The following is a 22,150-nucleotide window of genomic DNA, read 5'->3' on the forward strand; positions in this document are numbered from 1 at the left end:
ATCCTGAGTTGACAAATTGGAAAAACCTGCAAAATGTGTGCGTCATCAAATATATATATATTAAATTAGCAAATTGCCCTACCACCCCAGTTAAAAAAAAAAAAAAAAATTTTGACCAGAACAATTTTTTTTTTGGCATGGCCTGTTTCTCCTGTCTATAAAGTAAAAATCTAAACTAATAAATAAAGTTTTTCCAAGAAATTATTTGCGTTTCCCCCCCATTAAGATACAAGTGTATTATTTCAAATTTGAAAAGTTCACGATAAATTTAACCACATAGTATTAAACAATACATTTTTGTGAATTGATATCTGGTGTAGCCATAATAAATTTCTCATTGTGTTCCAAAATAGACAGCGAGATAGACAAAATTAAAACACTAGAGATGCATTTTTTTTTAGCCCTGTAAACGTACATGTCTTCTCGAATCAGTGCTTCAGTCAGTGAAGTGCGCCCTCATTTCATAGTGTATCAGAAATTGGAAATGTTATCTTTCATTTGATCAACTATATCACGTAATTAGGCCTATGCACTTCTATTAGAGCAATGATGATGAATTTCAAATCTGAAACCAATCAGTCAGTGCTTTGCTCAATGAAAGCAGATTCATTATATTATAAATCTTGATTTCACAAAAGCGACAACCCCACTTTATAAGGGATGACATGAACAAAGCGCAGAAGTCAGACAACACCTGTTCTTTTGTAAATTGGTTCATTGATGCATATAACAGTACAATAACTTTTGTTACAAATGTCAAACAATCATTTATTATAATTATTAGACTGATTAATTCATATTTGATGTTAGTCATCCTATACAATACACACACATCATTTATCTGAAGAGGACGAAGCATGATCAAACAATGGGCAGATATCGGGAGTGAAATCTGATAACAGAACAACGCATGGCTATGACTTACAGTTGACTCTGTTCAAGTTGCCTTGGATTTCAGCTTGCGTCAACAATGTATCGTATACATCACGTTCCTCGAAAGTGTCACCTTCGCGTAATGACTGAAATAAACGATACCATTACCAATGGCGGGATATGAACAAAACATCCTCCCGAAATGAAGGCAAATTATGTAATCTTGAATATGGATTACATAATTCATAATTTTATCTTAAATATATCGATTACAACAAAAAGAATCTCGTTCAATGATAACATCAGCCTGAGTATGATCAATGACATAATTGATTTGCGTCTATGTCTTGAAAAAAAATAACTGAAGGAATGCCCTTAAGAAAAATTATCTAAAAGTAAGTCGACACTGGTGATTAATTGCAGATGCTAACAATTCCTATATAATCAAGTTTAATACACAGTCTCTAACCTTATTCATCACAGCCTCTGCTTTACTCTGCTTAGCTGTAAGTAAAACATCCTGATAACTTTCATCATTTTTCTGTCTGATATTCAACAGATGCGCAGCTGGATTTTGTAAAGCAGCGTAAGTGTCCGGGAATACACCACGATCAATACATTCGTTGATGGCTATGATGGCTGCATGTACTGATAACGAAAGAAAACAATATTTAAAACATGAAAACACAAATATCAAATGACAACAAGGACAGTCATGTAAAACAATGCATTTTACACTTAACGTACACGTCTCATATCAAACAAAACACGGCTCGACGACCACCCTTTAAAATTCAAAACCTTAGGAGCAAGTCTCGTGTATCGGAATATAATAATAAGGACTGGGGGAAAAACAAAAAATCACAATAATTGAAATTAGTCCATGACTAGTGCAGGCATATCTTAAGCATCTTTTGGCGAGTGTTATGTTCTATGTGTAGTTTACATTCTACATACTGTTAATGTGCAATGTTCTATGTACAGTTTATGTTGCATTTTATGTATACAATGCATGATGTGGCATATATATTGTACATATTAATATGATAAACACATACTGCACATTATCATGTATGTTCTATGTGAGTGTTAATTACATTTTAGGTTTAATGTGCATGACATGCTTCTATTTTAAATGTTACATTCCATGTTCAGTTTATGTTACAAAAAAAAACATGTACTTACATGCAGCTTCATCAACAGGCATCTGTAAAATAAGTACACATGTCAAATAAAACATTTTTGAGACAAGCTGAATGAAAAGTTTCTAGGAACTTTCCATCGCGACTCCAAGCATTTGTTATTAGTAACATACTACTAGGCATAGCACTGCAATGTGTTTTACACATAATCCGAACACATTTAGCGATATGACCGTAATGACAACAGCCTTTTAATCAATTCAATTTAGCACGACGACACTTCGTCACAAAAACAAAGATTAAAATTGTGAACATAAAAGAGTTTTTAAAAATGTGGAGCAATCCCAGAAATTTATTATTCCATTTTTCATAAAGAAATTCACACCTAGTTCCACTCTATCTCACTGAAAGTCAGCAACTTACCTCATTTGCTAATATTCCTCCTATTTTGCTGAATGCCGGCATCTGTATTCCATATTTTTCCAATTCTTTCCTCATAGCACTGATCTCTTCATCTACACACAATAACACGAGAGTAGATCAGTAATTTGAAAATTGGAAATTTAAAAGTAATGTCATAAAAAAAATGTCAACTTCTATCAAGGGATTTAAGGAATTTTATCTGTTTTCTGATATACTAGTACATACTTGTATCCAAGAGCAAACAGGAAAAACACTTGTAGATAATGCAGTGCATCTCTCTGAATGTGTCATTCTCAGCTTCATATTTTGGTCATACAATAATACATGCAATTGCCTGTCTATAAAGTGCTCACCCTCAGACAAACCTACCTGTAAAACTGATTTTCCCATACAAGTTCTGTATCTGGGGTGCAATGCCCAATTTAAACAGGAAAAGACTAAAAAAAAAAAAAAAAAAAAGACATGGATCACGGTCAAATGAATAATGAATAATATTACAAAATAGGCATACATTTGTACATAAGCTTATACATGTAGAAAAATTATTATTTATTAGAAGCGCATATAAACCCGAAACAATATGTAATGTATGCTTGTTCATTAAAATACAACTTATTTGACTATAGACTCACCTCTGTCATTTACATACCGGTATATACTAAATTGAGTAAATCATAGACCTTAGTTTTCTAAGGTCTATAAGTAAATACAGTACATGTAACAAAGTGTATGCAGTAATATTGGGTTGCACGAGTGACCATATAATATTTCACTCATGACTGTACATGTACAGAAAGCAATGTAAATTGAAAGAGAGGAACATTTATACTGAGTCAATGCCCCTTCTCTTTCTTCCTCTCTCTCCCTCACCCATGTTCACTATGAAAATGATTCAAAAGTGAAAACTTATATCGACAAGAACACAATATTATATTTAATTTTCTTGTAATAAAAGTTAATTTGCAGATATACACAATGCGAGAATGGTAACCCGATATTACATTATAGCAGCTCTTTAATTGCCTGATCTGATTGGCAGTATGTTTAATTATGCAGGCCATAGTGAAATAGACCATATACATTGTATACCAGGATTTTTTGTCTTTAGTAGACACCATAGACAGAGTAAAGGTAAATCCTCCTGTCAACAGACATCAACAACAATATTATTTTGCACTATACTACAAATAGAGCGTATTGGAGAAAAACGCAACCCTCCGGTATACTATGTTCCATGAGATTTTTTTTTTTGGTGGTTAAATTACGCAAACTGCGGTCAAAACAACAGTTGTTGTCTTGCAGTGGTCCTTGTGAACACATCAATCCTCAAACAAATTATGTTAATTGAAATGATTTTACACACCTCAATGTTGACGCCTGTATCGAGTCATGAAGTGATATCTCATGGTATACCCGACTGTGACAGTGATTTATTATTATGAAGTACCGGTATCGGTAATTTCATTTAAACCATAAATATGACCATGCATAGTTGGCGATTCAATACAGCCAAACCTTTTTACCCTACTAATGATTTTATTAAATGCAAGTAAACATACTTTGCATTAATCCTAGATTCTGGGACAACGGGTCAATTTGTTATGCACAATTTGTCTGCACACCTTCCTATCACTTTGAACATGGAAATGCTATTGCCATCTCATCTCCATTTATTAAAATTAACAGTATTAAAGCACAAAATTAGGTCATAATGGCGACCAACCGGTGGGGGGGTTCAGCAATAGACTAATGGACAGTATTGTATTGTAAGAACCAATCATATCACTGGAATTCATATTACATAACCATAGAATATCACACGTGTATTTCTCAAAGTGGCAGAATATATTGACAAAGCTATACGTGGATTAAACACATCGTACAACTAAAATACTGTGAACTGATTAATTTTTACTGCTAGAAATTTTCACGATTTCAAAGTATTCATAAAGACGGTAAATTTTGCACAAGTCACAGATACTATGTCGTAGGACCCCAATCAAAATTTTAAGCTTCATAATCCACTGATTTTTTTTTTCTATGGCAAAATTAAAACGGTTTACAGTATAACAATTGAAGAAACAATAGAGGTAGCTGAGCTGAGTAAACGATTCAACATAAGAGGGGGTCAACCATGAATGATCAGATGTGGTGTACTGACCAAACATGATATACCAAAGTGAAATTCACTTATGATGGGCTTCATTTGCCAATAAACACAACATATGGCAAGAGCTTGACACTGTAGTTTGAAACTGAAATCTAAAACCTTCGCATTAAACTTGACCTTGTATCATTTCTATGACAATATTTGTAGATTTCCATATCCCAGGCAGACATTTGAATTTAGGATTATCTTATGCTAAAAACCTGTTGCACATTATGCAGATTATATACGTCAGACTTGTAATTAAAAATCAATTCAGAACAAACGAAATAGATGTGGATTGATATTGACACTGAGGTAATACGAGAACTCAACAGGTTTGCACAAGTACTATACAGTATTGGATTACTAGGGAAAAATAACAATCGACTGGAAGCGAATAAAGTGAGCGTACTTGGTATGCAAGCCTAGTACCCCTTTAAGTCATCAATACTATACTTGTACACTGACCAGCAGAATACCGTCATTTCTACAAATAACGTGCATTTATAGAAACAAATTTTACAATGTGTAATGCAAGATACCTGGCAAGAAATTATAACCAAAATTGGGATATGCAAGCTGGATCATGTACTGTACTTGCTTTATTAGAATCTGAGCATTTTCGTATTATACATGTATGAAAATGACCGAGACGAGTCTACGATCCAAATTATATATTTCATATATATATTTCATAAAGAAATGCAATTTTATGTGGGCTGCTATTGGAAACAGACGTTTAACCAGGCACCTGTTTACCTAATCATTTTAGACAGATTGAAAATTTCATTTTACAAACCTGTCCAATTTTCATTGAAAATTACCAGTAAATTACAAAATAACCATAAATCAACAAAAATTAGACTACAAGTCTATGGTTACAGACTAGGGACTGCTATTTTTCATTTCGATAAGTTTTTTAGACAGGTACTTTCTATTTTCTGGCTATAGCCCTCATAAGAAATGCGATTTTAATAAAGAATATACGGTTTACTTGTTTACAAATTATTAAATCGTCATCGCTGTAAATTTTAAATCGACCCGAGAGGATAGGGCAAAAACATTTCATTAAAGTTCATGTAACATTTTCACTGCCTCAATCATGTATCTTCGATAATTTCTTTGTTATCTTTTGACATGCATGTACATTAAATTTCCCACTTGCTATACCGGTAGGACTTGATCATGAATATTGACAAAACTTGACTTTGGCATTCAACGGGTAAAAGGCACTCTAGCAGTATGAGAGAGCACTGACCTCTTCTACATGTGCTGCATTCTGGTGATAACCCCCATAATAACCCCACTACCATCAAAACCAGTTGGGAACCTTTCCAAGAAAGTGTCTACTTAAAATATTTGCCACATAACAGGCTCACAGGCCAGAATAAATTTCTGAATGTATTTGAGCTATGTGCACTGCAAAACATTGAAGGAATATGTTCACTATTCAAGATCTCAAACCGTCAACATTAAATATTCTCAACAAAACTGATATGGAATTTTTTTAGACTTTTGTTTCCAGCCATTCATCTAAGCATGCAAGCAATACCAGACAGTGTTTACGAGTGGCGATCAAACGATTTCAAGAGGAAAAGAAATCAGATTACGGTAATTACACATATAGAGAGAGAGAGAATGGGAACAATAATTATCGATTGAAAGATTTATCAGATCATAATAATGTAGATGCGCTGTCTATGAACTATAATCTGTTTATTACCATATGTGGGACCGAGTACGTCATATTTTGGTGTATGAATGTGCGAATTATTCGTCTGTCAACGTTTAAATTTCAACAAATTTCAATGTGTCAAAAGTTGCCGATCATGATCTCTCCATGTTGAATTTGAAAAAAAAAACTGGGTAAGTCAATAACTATGACACCAGAAGGAGCATTTCACCAGTTTCTGTGATCAAGACTGAAGGTTAAATACTTTTGAATTGTGTTCCAGACTGTAAAGACTTAAATATTTGGTTGGCGACTTGCAATCACTTGAGCCGATTGGCAATTTCCAGATATTGTATTTTCTGATATGCACTTATTTAAATACCATGCATACCAGTCCTAAAAATCTAGTGAAATCACATCAAGTTTATGATCTGAAATTGATCAGAGGTGAAGTTCAGAGTTTTCTAAGATTATTATTATTTTTTTCACAAATTTTTCATATTATAAGCCATGTGAAGTACATATGAACACGTAATCCATATACCATATTTGCTCCGCTAGAAACGCATATATCAACCTGTGGTAAATTAAAGAACTGTTTCTATTGTTAAAGCATGTAATGATTCTGATTAGCTATCGAACAATTACGCAACAAAATCAACCCATAGACAAAAATTGGAAAGTTTTTACACCACAGGAAGAAAGTTTCTATGCGTAACTACGGAACTCAAAACTTGTCTAAATGATGATGTACCTGTCTCTATAAGTAATTAGATAAATTATGGCATTATTTTAAAATAAAATCTTCATTCATTAGCTCATCAATCTGAAAGCCATTTTTTTTTGGACATTAGTCAATTTTAACTACCCAATTTGATCAGTAAAAAAAAACTTACTATCTTTATTCATCAGGTGGACAGGCCTCAATTCCCGGCCCTTGACAGTGATTTATGTGGCAAAACACTTCCATAAGCAGGAAGCACAATAAATGCAATTTTAAATAATCAGCAAAAAAGATACAGTAATCTTATTTCATAAGAGGAAATAAGACAAACCTACCTTAATGCATGGATACAATAAACAACACGTGGCATATTTTTTCGATCGTACAGATCCGTCGTTTCTGGGTAAAATATCTGTAACGATAAGGTATGCAATTTAACAAATACACACAATATGGTAATAATTCTGCACCTTGTTGTCATAGTGATGGGTACAGTTTACACATTCATGTTCTTTTAAAACAAGACTTTATTATTGTTACAAAGTTCATCTAGAAAACCTAGCTTATGCTAATACTTATTTAAATGATTCAGCTAAGGCATTGTTGCATTCCTTTTGCCATAAACCTTGCCCTTGCATTACCGGTAGTAATCCTTTCCATTATTGACAAAAATACTTTCCCATTCATTTTAACCTTTTCAACACCAGTTCCCTATTTTCATCACAATTTCACAAAATAGTCTAGATTATAGTCTGCACTTTCCCTTATAAAGAAGATTGAGACAAAAATAGCCAAATTTTTTTGAGTAAAAACTGAAATTTTTTTTCTGTTGACTTCAAAAATTAGGGTTCTTTTCCAGAAATATTGAAGAAAATAAGAAAAAGTACAGAGAATATTGGCAAGAAAGTCAGGTGGTGAAAAACTTAAAGTTTGTCTTGGAGTAGACAAAACAATATTAAACTCAGATTATTCACTTGATCGTCACTACATTAAGTATTAAGTATTAAATTCTGTACTTCCATAAAAACCTGATTTTAAAATAGCAGTAGGATGTAAATCCAAATAACTAGTGACAAGTTACAAGAATTTACTTTGCAAAAAACTGATTTAAAGTTTAATGCATTGGCAGCCATATTGTTGAAATCTCCATACAATATTTCTGAAACGCAACTGGTTAATTCTTCACAAGTAATTGAAACTTGAATAGGATATCAGACAAAAAACAACTGAAAGCCCATTTGTTATCATGAGGAACTCAATAGTGATCCGGTTCTGGGCGTATGCGCAACAGGATATAAGCTCTACTGTAATCAGACCAATTTACATGTGATAAACCACATATGGAGTTTCTTTATAACAACACTGCTAATAAAGTCAACAAACGATTTTGATATATCTACAAGTTCGCACAGATAGACCAGGAAACTGTAGATGTTACAGAACTGTAAAATTGAACAGGAAATAATTTTACTCCAAACAATTCAACTACCGGTACTCCACACATTTATATTGTTTATTGTGCAGAAGAGCCATAAACTTTATAGCAACACAATTAAATTTCTAATCAATATCTCTCTAGAATTATATACACTGTTTGTATTTTGTCTATTAAATTGTAATAATTGCAAATTATCAAAAATCTTTTATTAGAATTATTAGACCAGCATGTTAGCAAACTTGCCCATTAATTAGCTGATAACTTTGGTTTTAAAGAGATGTAGATAAACCAACACAAACAAACTTGCATACTTGTAAGTTCAGTAAAACCTCATAAACTGGTTTTAAAAAATGTTTTTTTTAAGAGAAGCATGGTAATTTGGTAGTGACAAAAACAATGGGAGATATTACAATCTAAAGTTGTCAGTAAATTACTTCTGAGACTTGTTAATATTCATTAAATTCAATAATACTCAGATTAGAAAACATGATGTAGTATTTTGTGGTGAATAGCAGAAGTCAATGATAGTGGCGATAATCACTATTTACAATTTTTCCCCATATAAGGTTTTCCAAAAAAAATGTTGTCAATCTCATTTTGAATTGATTGATTAATTGTTTAATAAGTTTTAAAAGTATTAGAAAGTAATTTTAATTTTTTGTAAATAAGTTGAACATGTGTAATGTAATGTATTTATAGTAATTGTACATCCATGATGTCGTGGTTATTTTATTGTAGTCTAGCCAAACGAATAAATGAATATTTAATTAAGAGACTATTGTACTTACTTTCGGCAATCCAACTTCCTCCATGGCTCGTAACCAGTGATTTATGTTATCTGTATGGCGGAAGTGTAAACCTCGCGTCTGCAATAACAAAAGAAATAGACGTTCATTGTGTTCTATTTTCATATTTCCTTCTATTGTTGAAGAAGAAAGACAAAGAAGCAAAATAGAAGGAATGTACGTCAGATTAGGCATTACAGGTTAAGTAACATACTTTAGATATTTATGACACAAACACAAGAGCATGTACATGAACCAATAATTTATTTGGCAAATACACCACAAGACCATCGTACACAAAAGTGAGACAATGCATAACAGACTGATAAGATGGTCCCTGGTGCCGCCCCCAAAATGTAGAACAAAGCAGGTGTAAACTAGCTGGCTTACAATTTCTAAACTAAAATACAAACTAGACTAAGACTGAAAACATGTTGGTTGGTGCAGCGTAGCTGCATGATGTTAGTATGGAATGGCAGATTGCAGCATGACTGCAACTGAAAAGTATAGGCAGCGAGTGCTGCGGCTACACCATGGTTATGCAGCGGGGGCTGCATGAAGTTAAGAGGTTATGGGTAGAGGCAGCGGGGGCTGCAACTACCGAGTTTAGACATTGACGCAGCGAGGGCTGCCTGTTAAGTCGTTAATGAGATATTAGTAATTACAATAATAAAATTAACAATAATAATAAAACCCACGCAAAATATACCTAAGAAAAATATGAATGATCTTGGGGGGATATGAGCTAATCCCATAAGCGAAGTCCCCCGAATTGGTGTTAATGCCAGCCTAATGGGGGAGAATGGGGATGGTGGCGGGTGAATAAAACGAGAATAGCTGAAGAACTGATTTCTGAGGAAAAACAATACGTTCCATTCTAGTGTTTAACTTCCTTGGGTTTTAAAATACAGCGCATCCAGCTATTGGCAACATAATAAAAATAAAACCCAGGGAATAATTAAGCCATATATATGCAGTACCAAAATACAGCAAAAAACATTGAAGAACTCCTTTCATCTTCTTGTGCAGATCTTTCATTTAAATCATATCTTCAAAAGTGCCAACAATTTATGTGTAATCCAGAATAAACAGTCTGAGTGAGTCTTATTTCTCACCAAATAAAATAAAACAAAAAACTATGAGGGGAACACAAGATTGTACTTCATTTTCCCCTGAACATTACAGACATTATGCACTCATGAAATTCAACTACAATAAATTATATTTTCAGTAAATATTTGGTTCAAAGTCTGGGATTTTATGCAATGCAGTTACAATGGATGTGTGATTAATGTCAACAATCAGAAATTTCAGAAAAACGTTTGACCCAAATACTGAAATTAACAATGTGGCGTTATCCCGAAAACCATAATTATGTTCAGAAAATGTGACGAGCCCAATTTTTTTTCAGTGAAACATTTTGTATTCCAAAATACACTTGATAATGGTTTCCTAGTGACGGATTTGCATTGAGGAGGGAGTGGGGGACTGATTGCGGTGCTACAGCAAGAGTATTTATATTTATTGATTGACACAATACAGACTTTGGAAAGTACAGCAGTAAGGTCACCCGGTTATATCCAGTGTCTCTTTGGTACACCAGTCATACAGCCCCAAACCTTGAGCAAAACAACATGGGTGAGCAGCTTCATAAAGATTATAAAGAACCAATTGTATGTACTCTGGATGCATCACAGGCGTGGTGTTTAAGACGCATTGTACTTTAGATGAACTATCTTCAAGATTCCTAGTTATGAGAAACAAGAGTGCGTGACCACAAATGACCCCGGGCGAGGTCATATCAAATGCACGCCCACTAATGGTTGATTTGAAGCCAACAAACACAGTAATGTCTAAGTGCATGAAATACTTTTGAAAATTAATTTCAAGTCACAGAGAATTCAAAAATGTTAGATCCAAGGGGTTGTTAAACCTTAAACTTAAAGGCATAACATTAGCACCATAGGCCACTATTGTATAGCAAGCATTGGTGTTTTAGGAGAGGCTCTGCGAGTCTAAAATCAACAAACGTATATCCTACCTGTTGCCAACATTTACTTGGGAGATTATCAAAAATGAGACAATAAATGCCAGAATTTAAATATTCAAGAGTGACAGCAGAGTTGACCTTTAGTGAATGTGTTAATTAATCAACGTTGCTGTCCATTTCCTGAAATGTAGAAGACATTTCTCAATTTCACGATAATTAAATAACTGTATATTTCACCTTGCCCAAGAATGCGTAAATTACAAAAAATTGCGAAAATCACAAACAAAATAAAATATTGGCCATCAGACAATCCCTCAGACAAACATTGCTACTGCATATGCACTATTGTATTCACTAACATTAAAGCTTACAGGAGAAGTACAGATTGTTGTAACATGCTTAGTAACTTTTAGAAAATGTCTGATTAGCAGATCAATTTCTAATTTGTTTTACCTCTATTGCTACTTTAAAATTGATCAATATTTCACACTTTCTGATTATAATTGTTACACCGCAAACTTTCGTTACATGTTACAGCTATTACTAAACTCAACCTCCATATCGTTCTCCTTTTGTACATAAACAAATCTGAGTTTGGATGACGTTGCAAACCCTTCCAGCGACGACGGAACAAATTAGTTAATTATAATTGGAATATGGCAGGTAAAAAGGTCAACGTTGCTTTACTCGTGCGTGATATTCATTCATGTGTGTCCGCTCTGATACAATACCAGACCAGGTGTCTGTATTTCACTTTTCAGCTTTGAAGACAATCATGATGTATATATTGCAGTAAATATTCAGACAGTGCTCCAAATCTTTCCAAATCTGCAATCTTTCCATCGCCAAAGGCTGAAGCAAGGCACATTATTACAGTAAAATCACCTGCCCCTTTAAATTCAAATCATAGCTTCGGATGATATTGTTCACTACCTTCCCATTTCAAACCAGAGAGCATAAGATGATGCTCAAATCATTAAGAACTCAACCAATGGGAAATGTGCGTTCATTTTATAAATGCTTGGATTTCAGAGAAAACACGCTGAATGTTAGTGTAGCAATAACAACATGTAACAAAAGTTCTGGAGAATGTAATTGTTAACTTTCTTGATCTGTCTAATCCTGAACCAATGATCTGTTTGTTATTTCTTAATAATATACAATAAGAAATGAACATGTGCACCAAATTGAATGAGAAAATATAAGGTAGAAAAGATAGAAAATTCCAGAATTTGTTTAAAACAAATACCATCTGAATTTAATTAACTAAACCCCCAGAAAATTAAGTACTGTAAAACATGTTGAAAAAGAGACATGCAATTTTAGCGAATTGTGGTAAAATGACGCAATAGCGAAATGTTGATTTAGCGAATCTCTCTTGACATTGTTGATTTCCTATTTTCACAATACTTGTCTGCCGCGCGCCAAAACAAATGCGCAGTTATCACCACCATAAAAACGAAGAAAAACTGTCAAGTGTAATTAAGAAGCACCCCAGATATTTATGTTCCGGATTACTGTATACAAATTCCCAAGCCTTGGCCATTTTAAATTTATAATAAAGTCATTAGCGGCATCTTGAATTAACGAATCAGTTCTCTCGTTAAGTTCGCTAAAAAGACATGCTCGCGAAAAAGACGCGTTTTACAGAATATTGTGATAAAATATTACAATGCAATTGTTATATGTACACTGTAACATACATGTGTACGACTCAAGGTCATTTCCATGACAATAGTATTTATTCAATTAGTTTGATATAAATTATGATGTATGAAACAAACAAAAACCAAAATATTTTTGCCATGACAGATGTACATGTAGTACCTAGCTTTGAGAGCTTACATACAGACATGGCATTTTTTCAGTCAGGTGCTCGGGTTTCCCAGTGAGACTGGCCATTCCATGCATGTATTCAAATACATTCAAGTTTGAGGTGTTTCTCAGTTATAAATTTGCTCAGGGGAACACTGCTTCTTGGTCACTTGATCAATTCATGTCAAAAACTCAATATATAGGATAACACTTGGAGTGGTCAGCTTTCAAGAAAATTTACACACACTGGCACATTAGATCAGAGAAGCAGAAGAATGGCAGTCAACATACTGTAAAATTGCAACATACCATTGACTTTAGCCTTCATTCAACCACATCAACTTACAAAGCTATTGTATGATTATACTTTGTATTTTTTAGCTACGCAAGATGGCCATTTTAGCTACGCAAGATGGCCATTTTAGCTACGCAAGATGGCCATTTTAGCTACGCAAGATGGCCATTTTAGCTACGCAAGATGGCCATTTTAGCTACGCAAGATGGCCATTTTAGCTACGCAAGATGGCCATTTTAGCTACGCAAGATGGCCATTTTAGCTACGCAAGATGGCCATTTTAGCTACGCAAGATGGCCATTTTAGCTACGCAAGATGGCCATTTTAGCTATGCAAGATAGCCATTTTAGCTATGCAAGATTTCATATTGAAACTTTTGTACATGTACCCCTGTTAGTTATTTTTGACATTACTGATGTTTTCATAACCACTATCCGTTTTTAGCAATTATACTCCACATAAAATAATATGCTAAACATTCATGTTTTGCAGAAGAGATGAATGACAAAAATAAGCAGTGTGGGTCACAAACCCAGCATTTAAGAAATTTAATTTCACTTTGAATTTATTTTTACCAAAAGGATAATGAAGCAGTGAAAATAAAATCCAGTTTAAAACACTTGTTTTCCCTATATTTTAATTGCACTAACCAAAAATTAGTGAAAATAATCTTCATACAAAAAAAGCTAAAATGTTATTTCAGTGAAAATGAATTCCATCAAAAATAATTATGAACGTGAACTTGCATTCCATTCCAATTCCCATGTCATTTATTTTTAGATTTATAAATCACTGTAGAATTTGGCCTTCTTTTCTGTAAAATGTTTGGAAATAAAACAGTGCAGTGTTTTTGAAATCAACGAATCCTCACACAGACATTGTTGTCCACTGACAATGAAGCAATTGATATGGAAATGTCAACGACCTAGGACAAGAGCTGTTACACACTGAAGCTGTTTTAAGTTATTCCTGTTTGTATACATAATGGAACAAATTGTACCTTTCATGTCGATCCAGGACTAACCGTTTAGAAAGTCAAATTTCAGTTTGATGTGTTTATTAATCTGCATAACTGACATTTATTTACAAATTTAGGGCAAATGCAACTAACATGTTAAAAAAATGTTCATGTTTCTGGTTATCAAAATAGTTAAAAATGTTTCACAGCTTTTTTTGTCTTAATTTTAATTCAAAATGGAAGCACAATTTTAATGACAACTTGTTGAAAGCTACATTTCCCGCCAATTTTTAGTGGACCATTTTGCACATTTTTATTTATTTGTCAAAATTCTTTTTTTTTTATTTTATATCAGATGGACATGCTTTCCCATTGGATACACATCTGGATCAAAGGTTTGGAAAAATATTTAAAAAATTATGGGGAATTTATTTTATAGAAAGTTTTTTGCTCCAAGGATCAAAATAAACTGCACATTTTGGAAAACAAATTGACCAGAACCACTTTTCTGGGTCTAACATAGGTCATTCAACGGCTAATCAAGATATTGTTTAATATTCATTGGGGGGGGGGGGGAGTGGTAAGGGAATTATTGAAATGGGAGGGAGAGGAGGCAGGTGAGGAGGGGTGAGGTGGTGAGTATGGCGATGGTAAACAGTCAAAGGTGCGTATTTATCATTGTTTACTTTACTATGTAATGCTATACTTCTTTTTCACATTTCAATGGCATTTCAAGAATTTCAAATTACCCTCCACAAAAATCACACGACACAGGAAACAGTTTTGAACAATGTTTTAATTTATTCGGTTGCCACTGTTGTTTAGTCTGGTTTTAGAATGGGGGGGGGGGAGGAAGGGGGATACAACTTGGAATAAAACATGAAGTATTTTTGATAATTTTGCTGTCAGCTTTAAAATTTCACCCAAAGTTTTCACTTATTTCAATAAATTTTAACTGGAATCAAATATTTTAAAATGATTTCTGTATTCATTTATCATAAAAATAATTTCTAAACATCGCTTTATTTTTAAATTTTGCAAGTCTGGAGAAATGTCTCATTTTTGTAGAATTCAACATTTCACTGGGGTCTTTAAATCTGCGCTGTCACAATGACTTCATTGATATTTGTCCCTGCCAATGTGCTTAAGTAATTAAATCACGAAAAAAAGGTGTTGAAAAATTGACTGCTTTGTAATATCTGACTATTTAAAAAAAAAAGATTGTTTTATAAATGTTTTGGAACTGTACAGGAGAGGCTGGATAATTTAATGGATACTCGTACAAACAAGATTGAGTGAGTCTGGAGGAGAGAGGTTAGTCTACATGTATCTACGTCATGTTGAACTCCAGAGAGATATTAACATACAACAAGGGTTCAGTAATCTGTCTACATGTACAGCTACAGCTGTTATGGAGTACGATTCCCTGATACTCAAAAATAAAAAAAAATAAAAATGTTACACATATATTTCGGACAAATGTATGCCCACATTCATGAACAATATTTTACGTGATATTGTAGCAGCTACAATATGGAGAGCTAGCAGTGTCAATCAATACACTCTCATGTGGAGTGTTTACTGGGTTTTGTTCGGTTGTCCTCTGTTTAGCACTCCGTACATGTTTACAATTAATTCTACAAAACACCCATGGCATTGTGCTCGCATCCGCAGCTGTTTGTCTTTTGGAATTTAGCAAAAGCGGAAATATTTGGTGACAAGGTGGAGGGGTAGCTGAGAATTTGGTTTGCTAGAAAACATCAATTTTACAATATTACATTTCAACAAGAAAATAAAATTTATTTAAAATTATTTTCCATGACATCAGGGTTTTAGCATATGGTGATTTTTTTTTCCCCGAATGAACAACTATGTATTGTTTTTTAATTATACATACTAATTATTGTTCCTCCACGTGTATGATCACATAAAACCAAGATATTTTAATTGATCAAAAACAGATTCACAAAATAATAAGATGAGGAAAATAAATTTTAAACCTAATGTTCCCATATTTTTTCCAATGTTGTTATTGCTCCAAAACCATCATGACTTGGAATTGTTTGGAATGGTTGAAATTGATTGATATAAAAATGTTCAAAACATTTTGGCGGGAAAATTATGCACTTCAATTTACAGTTAAAATGCAATAAAGACGTAAATTCAAAACATCAAAATGACCAGTAAACAATTACTTATTAATGAACAAATTCTTAACGTTGTGAAAAATTGACGTTATTGGAGGCCATTCTTGACACTGAAATGTTGATACAAAAGAGTATCAAATAGCAAGCCTGGCAGTTTGCACTTTCAAATCTTTCCAACAATTAAACGGAAATTGTAATCCTTAGACTGACCCCCCCCCCCCCCAAATCGTCACAGAAAAATGCTCACTATTTAAAACTGCAATTTTCTGAACAGCTTTTTGTAAAAATCTGTAGAAATTTGCTGAAACTACATAAATCTTTTCATATAACCATTTATACTAATGTCAACTTGTGAGTCCATAGAAGGTGTGGTTTTCGCTATTCAAAGCGGTTTCAGTATTATTCAAATATTTCTTACACAGTAGAGCTCTGTGTCTTTTACACTGGCAAACATCCCTGTATATGGCAGTATGGCAGTCCTAAGTTGACAAAGATCATGCACACTGAAGCCTTTATACTGGCATTTGAGTAAATAAATACCAAACTAATACTGTCAATTTTTGTCACGATCAAGGTTAATGATATTCACAAGGACAACATTTTTGAATTCCAAAGTTAATTTTTGTTAACTTTCCAGAATTCCCCATAATTTTTCCCAGATTTTTTTAAAAACTTTTTTTAAATCAACATCTGCAGCCAATGAGAAATTATGTTCATCAGGTCCAAAAAGAATAAGTAAATAATAAAAATGTGTAAAATGCTGCACCAAAAATGTAAATGTAAAATTAAGAAGCAGCCTGTCGGCTGAGAAAGCTCTGCTGTTAGCAATGCACATTTCAATTAAAGAACAGAAGATATCATTAGAAAATTAACAATATGTATAGACTTGCCGTTTTCAACAAGAAGTCGAAAATATCACTTTTCACCAAAAATGACAAAAATATTCATCAAAACTAGAGAATTAAAGATATCACTATGAAATGAACAAATCGAGAGGCCTACCCAAGGTACATATACACTAAGTATCAAAGCATTTAGGCTTGTAGCTTTCAAGAAGAAGTCGAAAAAGTAAAACATTGACACGGACAAATGCCGACGATGGATTACTCATAGAATTAAGCTCCACTCGACAAAGTTTAAAAACCCAGGTGAAGTACTCACTGTTCTAGTGAAATTAAATCATTTACACTACTACTTGAATATTGACATCACCAATTTTTTTTTTAAATCACAAAAAATAGAACTGAAATTAAGTTAGTGAAAAAAGTCAACAATCTCAAACATCATCAAGTGTTGACAGAATTAAGTGCCATTCACTGGATGACATATGAAGTCTGCGGGGCATAAAGATTTGACTTCAAAACTTCCTGAAGTCCTGGAAGTCACTGAGGACACCAGTAATAGGATACACTTCTGTAAACGTGGGAGTCATAAAGCTGAACAATCAAAACAAATCAGATCCTATTTGTGTCAAAGAAGACAAGTTTGAGTGTAAAAGTACAATAAAAATGAATTTAAGGCAAAAGTTGCATGTCTTATTTTGACCATAAGATTGACCTCAGAACAAATAGGATATTATTTAAGCTTGGAATTTCTTTGCTTTATAAGGTCGATGTGCTTGTATTTATTAGAATTTTTTTTTTACTTCCTTGGATTTTGTATGTGTCTGTGGTCAAAGTAAGTTATATTTTAATTATCCAGCTTACACACAATAAAGCCATTTTTGATTGGAGTATACCAAGTACTGTGGAATACTTTATTTTCACTGGAATTAATTATCGCTGAAAGGGATTTTGGGGCGTTTTGTATGGAATTTATTTTCACTGATTGTTGATGAGTTTAATGTGAAATATAGGAAAAAAGGTATATTCGCTGGATTTTATTTTCACGGAATCTTCACTTCAGCGAAAATAGCGAAAATAAATTCCAAGTGAAAATAAAGTATTCTACAGTAGTATGCTACTATTGTAGATGCACTCATAATAAAGCTAACACAGTAATTACATTACACCATATAATTATGAAAAATACCCAAATCTGTTAAATTGAGAGGGTTTCTGAAAACCACTAGAAGCCGAATGAGGCTTCTGAAACTCACAAAAGTCCATTTCCAACAACAAATCAGTAATACTATTGTTAACATTGTTGTTGATATCAGGTTCAGGGCCAAGGCTGTATGAAAATTAGTCTTCAAAGTAATTAAATGATACGATATATTATAAACCACTTGCTGATCAAAAACATTTCAACAATTGACAGTGTTTAAACCCTCTGGGTGCCATATTTTTTTCACAAACATTTTAAAGAAACTTTTTGCTTATTTTTATGAATATTTTTTATAATGATTTCAGTAATTTTGAAAAAAAAATTATGACAAATAAATTGTATTTTATTTTTTGAAAAATGACAAAAGTGGACTTTGGCATTCAAAGGTTTAGTTAAAAAGTGTATATTATTTACTAGTACATTAATAAATTAATTAAAAAAATATTTTTTGAAAAATTATTTATTAGCCTTGATAAACTTAAAAAAAAATTTCATTTATGGTACGTTAAAGGTTAAAAGTGCGACCTGCAAATAATCAGAGTAAACATAATGTAACCTGTTGTAAAAAACCAATAAAGTACTGGATCTCATTTAAATATTTATAACTAAACAAATAATTCCATCTACTACTAAACAAAGTGATGACTAGCAACAAGGGAATTTAAATTTAGTTACAAATGTCAACAACTTCAGACTACCGACAGCAATCATCAGAAAGAAATAGTTGGGATTTGAAGGCAGTTGCAAAGACTAATTTACATAAAAGTCAATGCGACTTTCACTGCCAAAAAATGTTGGGTTATACCACTAATAAAATTCAAATAAATTTATTTTTTTGTTAAATTAATTAATATGGTAGACAAAATATCTTAAAAAATTAGAAAAAAGTACAGAATGAGGAGCAACTTTTTTTTTTCTTTTGACCCACATGGAGTGTACACAATTGGTACAAATTAGAGGATGAAACAAAAGAAAAAATGGATTATTACAAACAGTTAAAACAATACATTGGTAATTTAATCAAGTAATAATATAATTAATATAAATGCACAACTTTTTTAAAATTATTTAAATTTTTTTTAATAATATACAAAGTAAAAGGAAATGATTGACTGTATATAAGTAAAAAATACTTAATGCGAGAAATTAAGCGAGTGAATGCACACGGATGAAAATGATAAATATCTGACAAGATTACAAGCATAAAAGAATGCATGGCATGTGTTCAACAGGGCGCTAGTAACGATTACAAAAACCAGGAAAAGGAGAGAAAATATTTGAATTATCCACGGCATTTAGACAGGTAGCAACCAATCTCACAATATTCTATATATCAATTATTTACCCTGTACACGAGTGTAAGTTATTCAGGAGTGTGCATGAATACAAGGTAGTGGAAGAACGGGGTAGCAGCACCTGGTTCTGTAATACAATACACTGGTATGCAAACTGACACAATGCTAAGCATTCAGTATATATTTGGGGTATGGTTTACACTAAAGATCAATTTGACAGAGGGAATTATTTACTGTACTACAGCCAAGGCAGTGGTTTTACCCCGATAGGAAAATAACCGGTATAACGCATAGCACAACAAAGGAGTTTTGAACAATTACAATATATTTTAGCATAGTATAATGAAAATGTTGAACTGGATAATTATACTGCAATTGTGTGGTAGAAAACATGACCAGGGATTTGCCAGTCCTAATTATATTCATGTATATTACACCTGATCAGTATTAATAGGCGTACTGGCATTTATCATACATAGTCTTACCTCAACCAAAATCAATAGACATTACATTAATAATACTGGAATTTTTGACCAATTTATTTTCAGACAGTATTGATTTTAATTTATTTACCAGACAGTATTTCACTGATCCTGAGCGCAACGCTTTGAATTTTTGGAAACTTGGAAGTTGAAATTAACAAGAATCAATTAACACCTTTTTGCAAATGAAAATTAAGTACGACTGCTTGGGAAGAATAGTGCTAGTACTGATGCTAGCCATTCATAACAAGACTAAGTATATCCAAGAAGGGCAAATATCAAGAAACATTATACTATACATACCTCATACCGCGACTGGTCTTTGTCAAAAATCCTCTTCAAAGGAACAATTTTTGGTGCAAAGAAATGCGATAATTTGGCTAGAAAGACCCCATTTTGTAATCCTTCTTCTAATTCGGTAGAAGGTGGTAACTTTTCGTTGATACATATTTCGATCCATCTTCGGAAAGAAAGAAAAAAAAACAGGAAAATTTTATTCAATAGAATATTGAGTATTGTATTAAATACAAATAATTTGGTAATTGCTCACTAAAATTTTAAAAAAGAAGCAAAGGTATACTGAATAAATAAAAGTGCACTATCGATAATACATTTAAATGTCAGGTGTAAATAAAGAAAAAAATTACAATCAACAGATCTTTATCCAATTCAATCAATAATCTATTCCAATAAGATTAACCACCTGACCCTTGACCTTTACAAAATGGCAAGGATGTAACACATGGAACCAGACTGGCAGCAAACGTATGGATTTGATAGGCATTTGCGCACTAGCAGTCTGTAAATAATTACTGTTGCAAGCAGTTCTCAGCTAAAATGCTCCCTAGATTCTTTTATATACCTTATTATGAATGGAATTTATAAATATCGAAATTAGCTTTAGTAATAGATGATACATTGAAGAAACCTGTTGGTGATATAGGTCAAAGGTTATGCATAATCAGATACAACGCACCACCCACAAACCAGGGCTGTATTTACATTTGTATTGTCAAATACCAAATTGCAATAATTGGCAGAAAAACAGGTTTTTAATTAAACTATTTTAGGAAAGAAGAGGATCAAACAGTAAATTCAACAGTAAAATCAAGATGACAATCAACAAGTGCATCTGATATGGCATTGATGACAACATTAAATAAACACATGACTGCTACTCGTATGATCAGGATATAGGGCAGCAGCAATAATATTTTTTTTAATTGATATTAATAGAAAATGATTAGACACCACAGAAAGACGGAAACGCCCAAAAAAACTATACATACTGTTAGCAGATAAGATTATAGCCCGAACAAATTGCAATACAAAGCATTAACAGTTGGTTATCAGTTCATTAAAATAAAATTCAATTCAATCGGAATCAGACGGGAAATGCTTGTATAACAGTATTTCCTTTGTTAATAATTGACGTGCTTCATTACAAATACAGTGGCACCCCAACTTCAGCAAACCACGTAGACGTATGTAAATCATTGTTGATTTCCTAGGCACTGAAACAAACATACGATGAACTTACAATTTAGTCTCCTCCAGGTGACACAGATATTCATAGGCAATATTTTCCCGGCGGGTTTCGTCCATTTCCAAACCAGACGCTCTTTGAGGACGCTCGGCTATATTATATAAAAACAAAAGATCGTTTTCAAAATCAATGTTTTGATAGGACCATGGCCAGTACAGGTGAAAAACGACGGCATGCATCTACATCAGTCATGGTCTGTTTCGGTCAAATGGCATCCATGTTGTGATTTTGGTAAAATGTGGGAAGGCAAGGTTTCGACCACAATACGTTAAGCGTGAAATAATTTTTCAATATATGAAATGCGCATAGACCACTGGTGTTGTTTCAGCAACAACTGTCTGTCGTGCAAAGCCATGCAGGAGGAGAAAAA

At 33.1% G+C, this 22,150-nt stretch overlaps 1 protein-coding gene across 1 annotated transcript in view; it reads right to left on the bottom strand.

The window, feature by feature from the left end:
- LOC100372429 (ras GTPase-activating-like protein IQGAP1) overlaps nt 1-22,150 on the bottom strand; it is a 56,747-nt gene that overhangs the window by 34,354 nt on the left and 243 nt on the right. The window contains exons 2-10 of the mRNA XM_006818264.3: nt 21,775-21,871; nt 20,538-20,694; nt 9,210-9,287; nt 7,319-7,395; nt 2,808-2,875; nt 2,439-2,530; nt 2,059-2,080; nt 1,343-1,521; nt 926-1,019 (exon numbers count right to left, since the gene is read on the bottom strand). Coding sequence (XP_006818327.1) covers nt 926-1,019; nt 1,343-1,521; nt 2,059-2,080; nt 2,439-2,530; nt 2,808-2,875; nt 7,319-7,395; nt 9,210-9,287; nt 20,538-20,694; nt 21,775-21,871 — 864 coding nt within the window. The remainder of the gene's footprint in view (nt 1-925; nt 1,020-1,342; nt 1,522-2,058; nt 2,081-2,438; nt 2,531-2,807; nt 2,876-7,318; nt 7,396-9,209; nt 9,288-20,537; nt 20,695-21,774; nt 21,872-22,150) is intronic.

This window comes from Saccoglossus kowalevskii, chromosome 13 (genome assembly GCF_978046115.1).
Source record: "Saccoglossus kowalevskii chromosome 13, keSacKowa6.1, whole genome shotgun sequence".
Lineage (NCBI taxonomy): Eukaryota > Metazoa > Hemichordata > Enteropneusta > Harrimaniidae > Saccoglossus > Saccoglossus kowalevskii.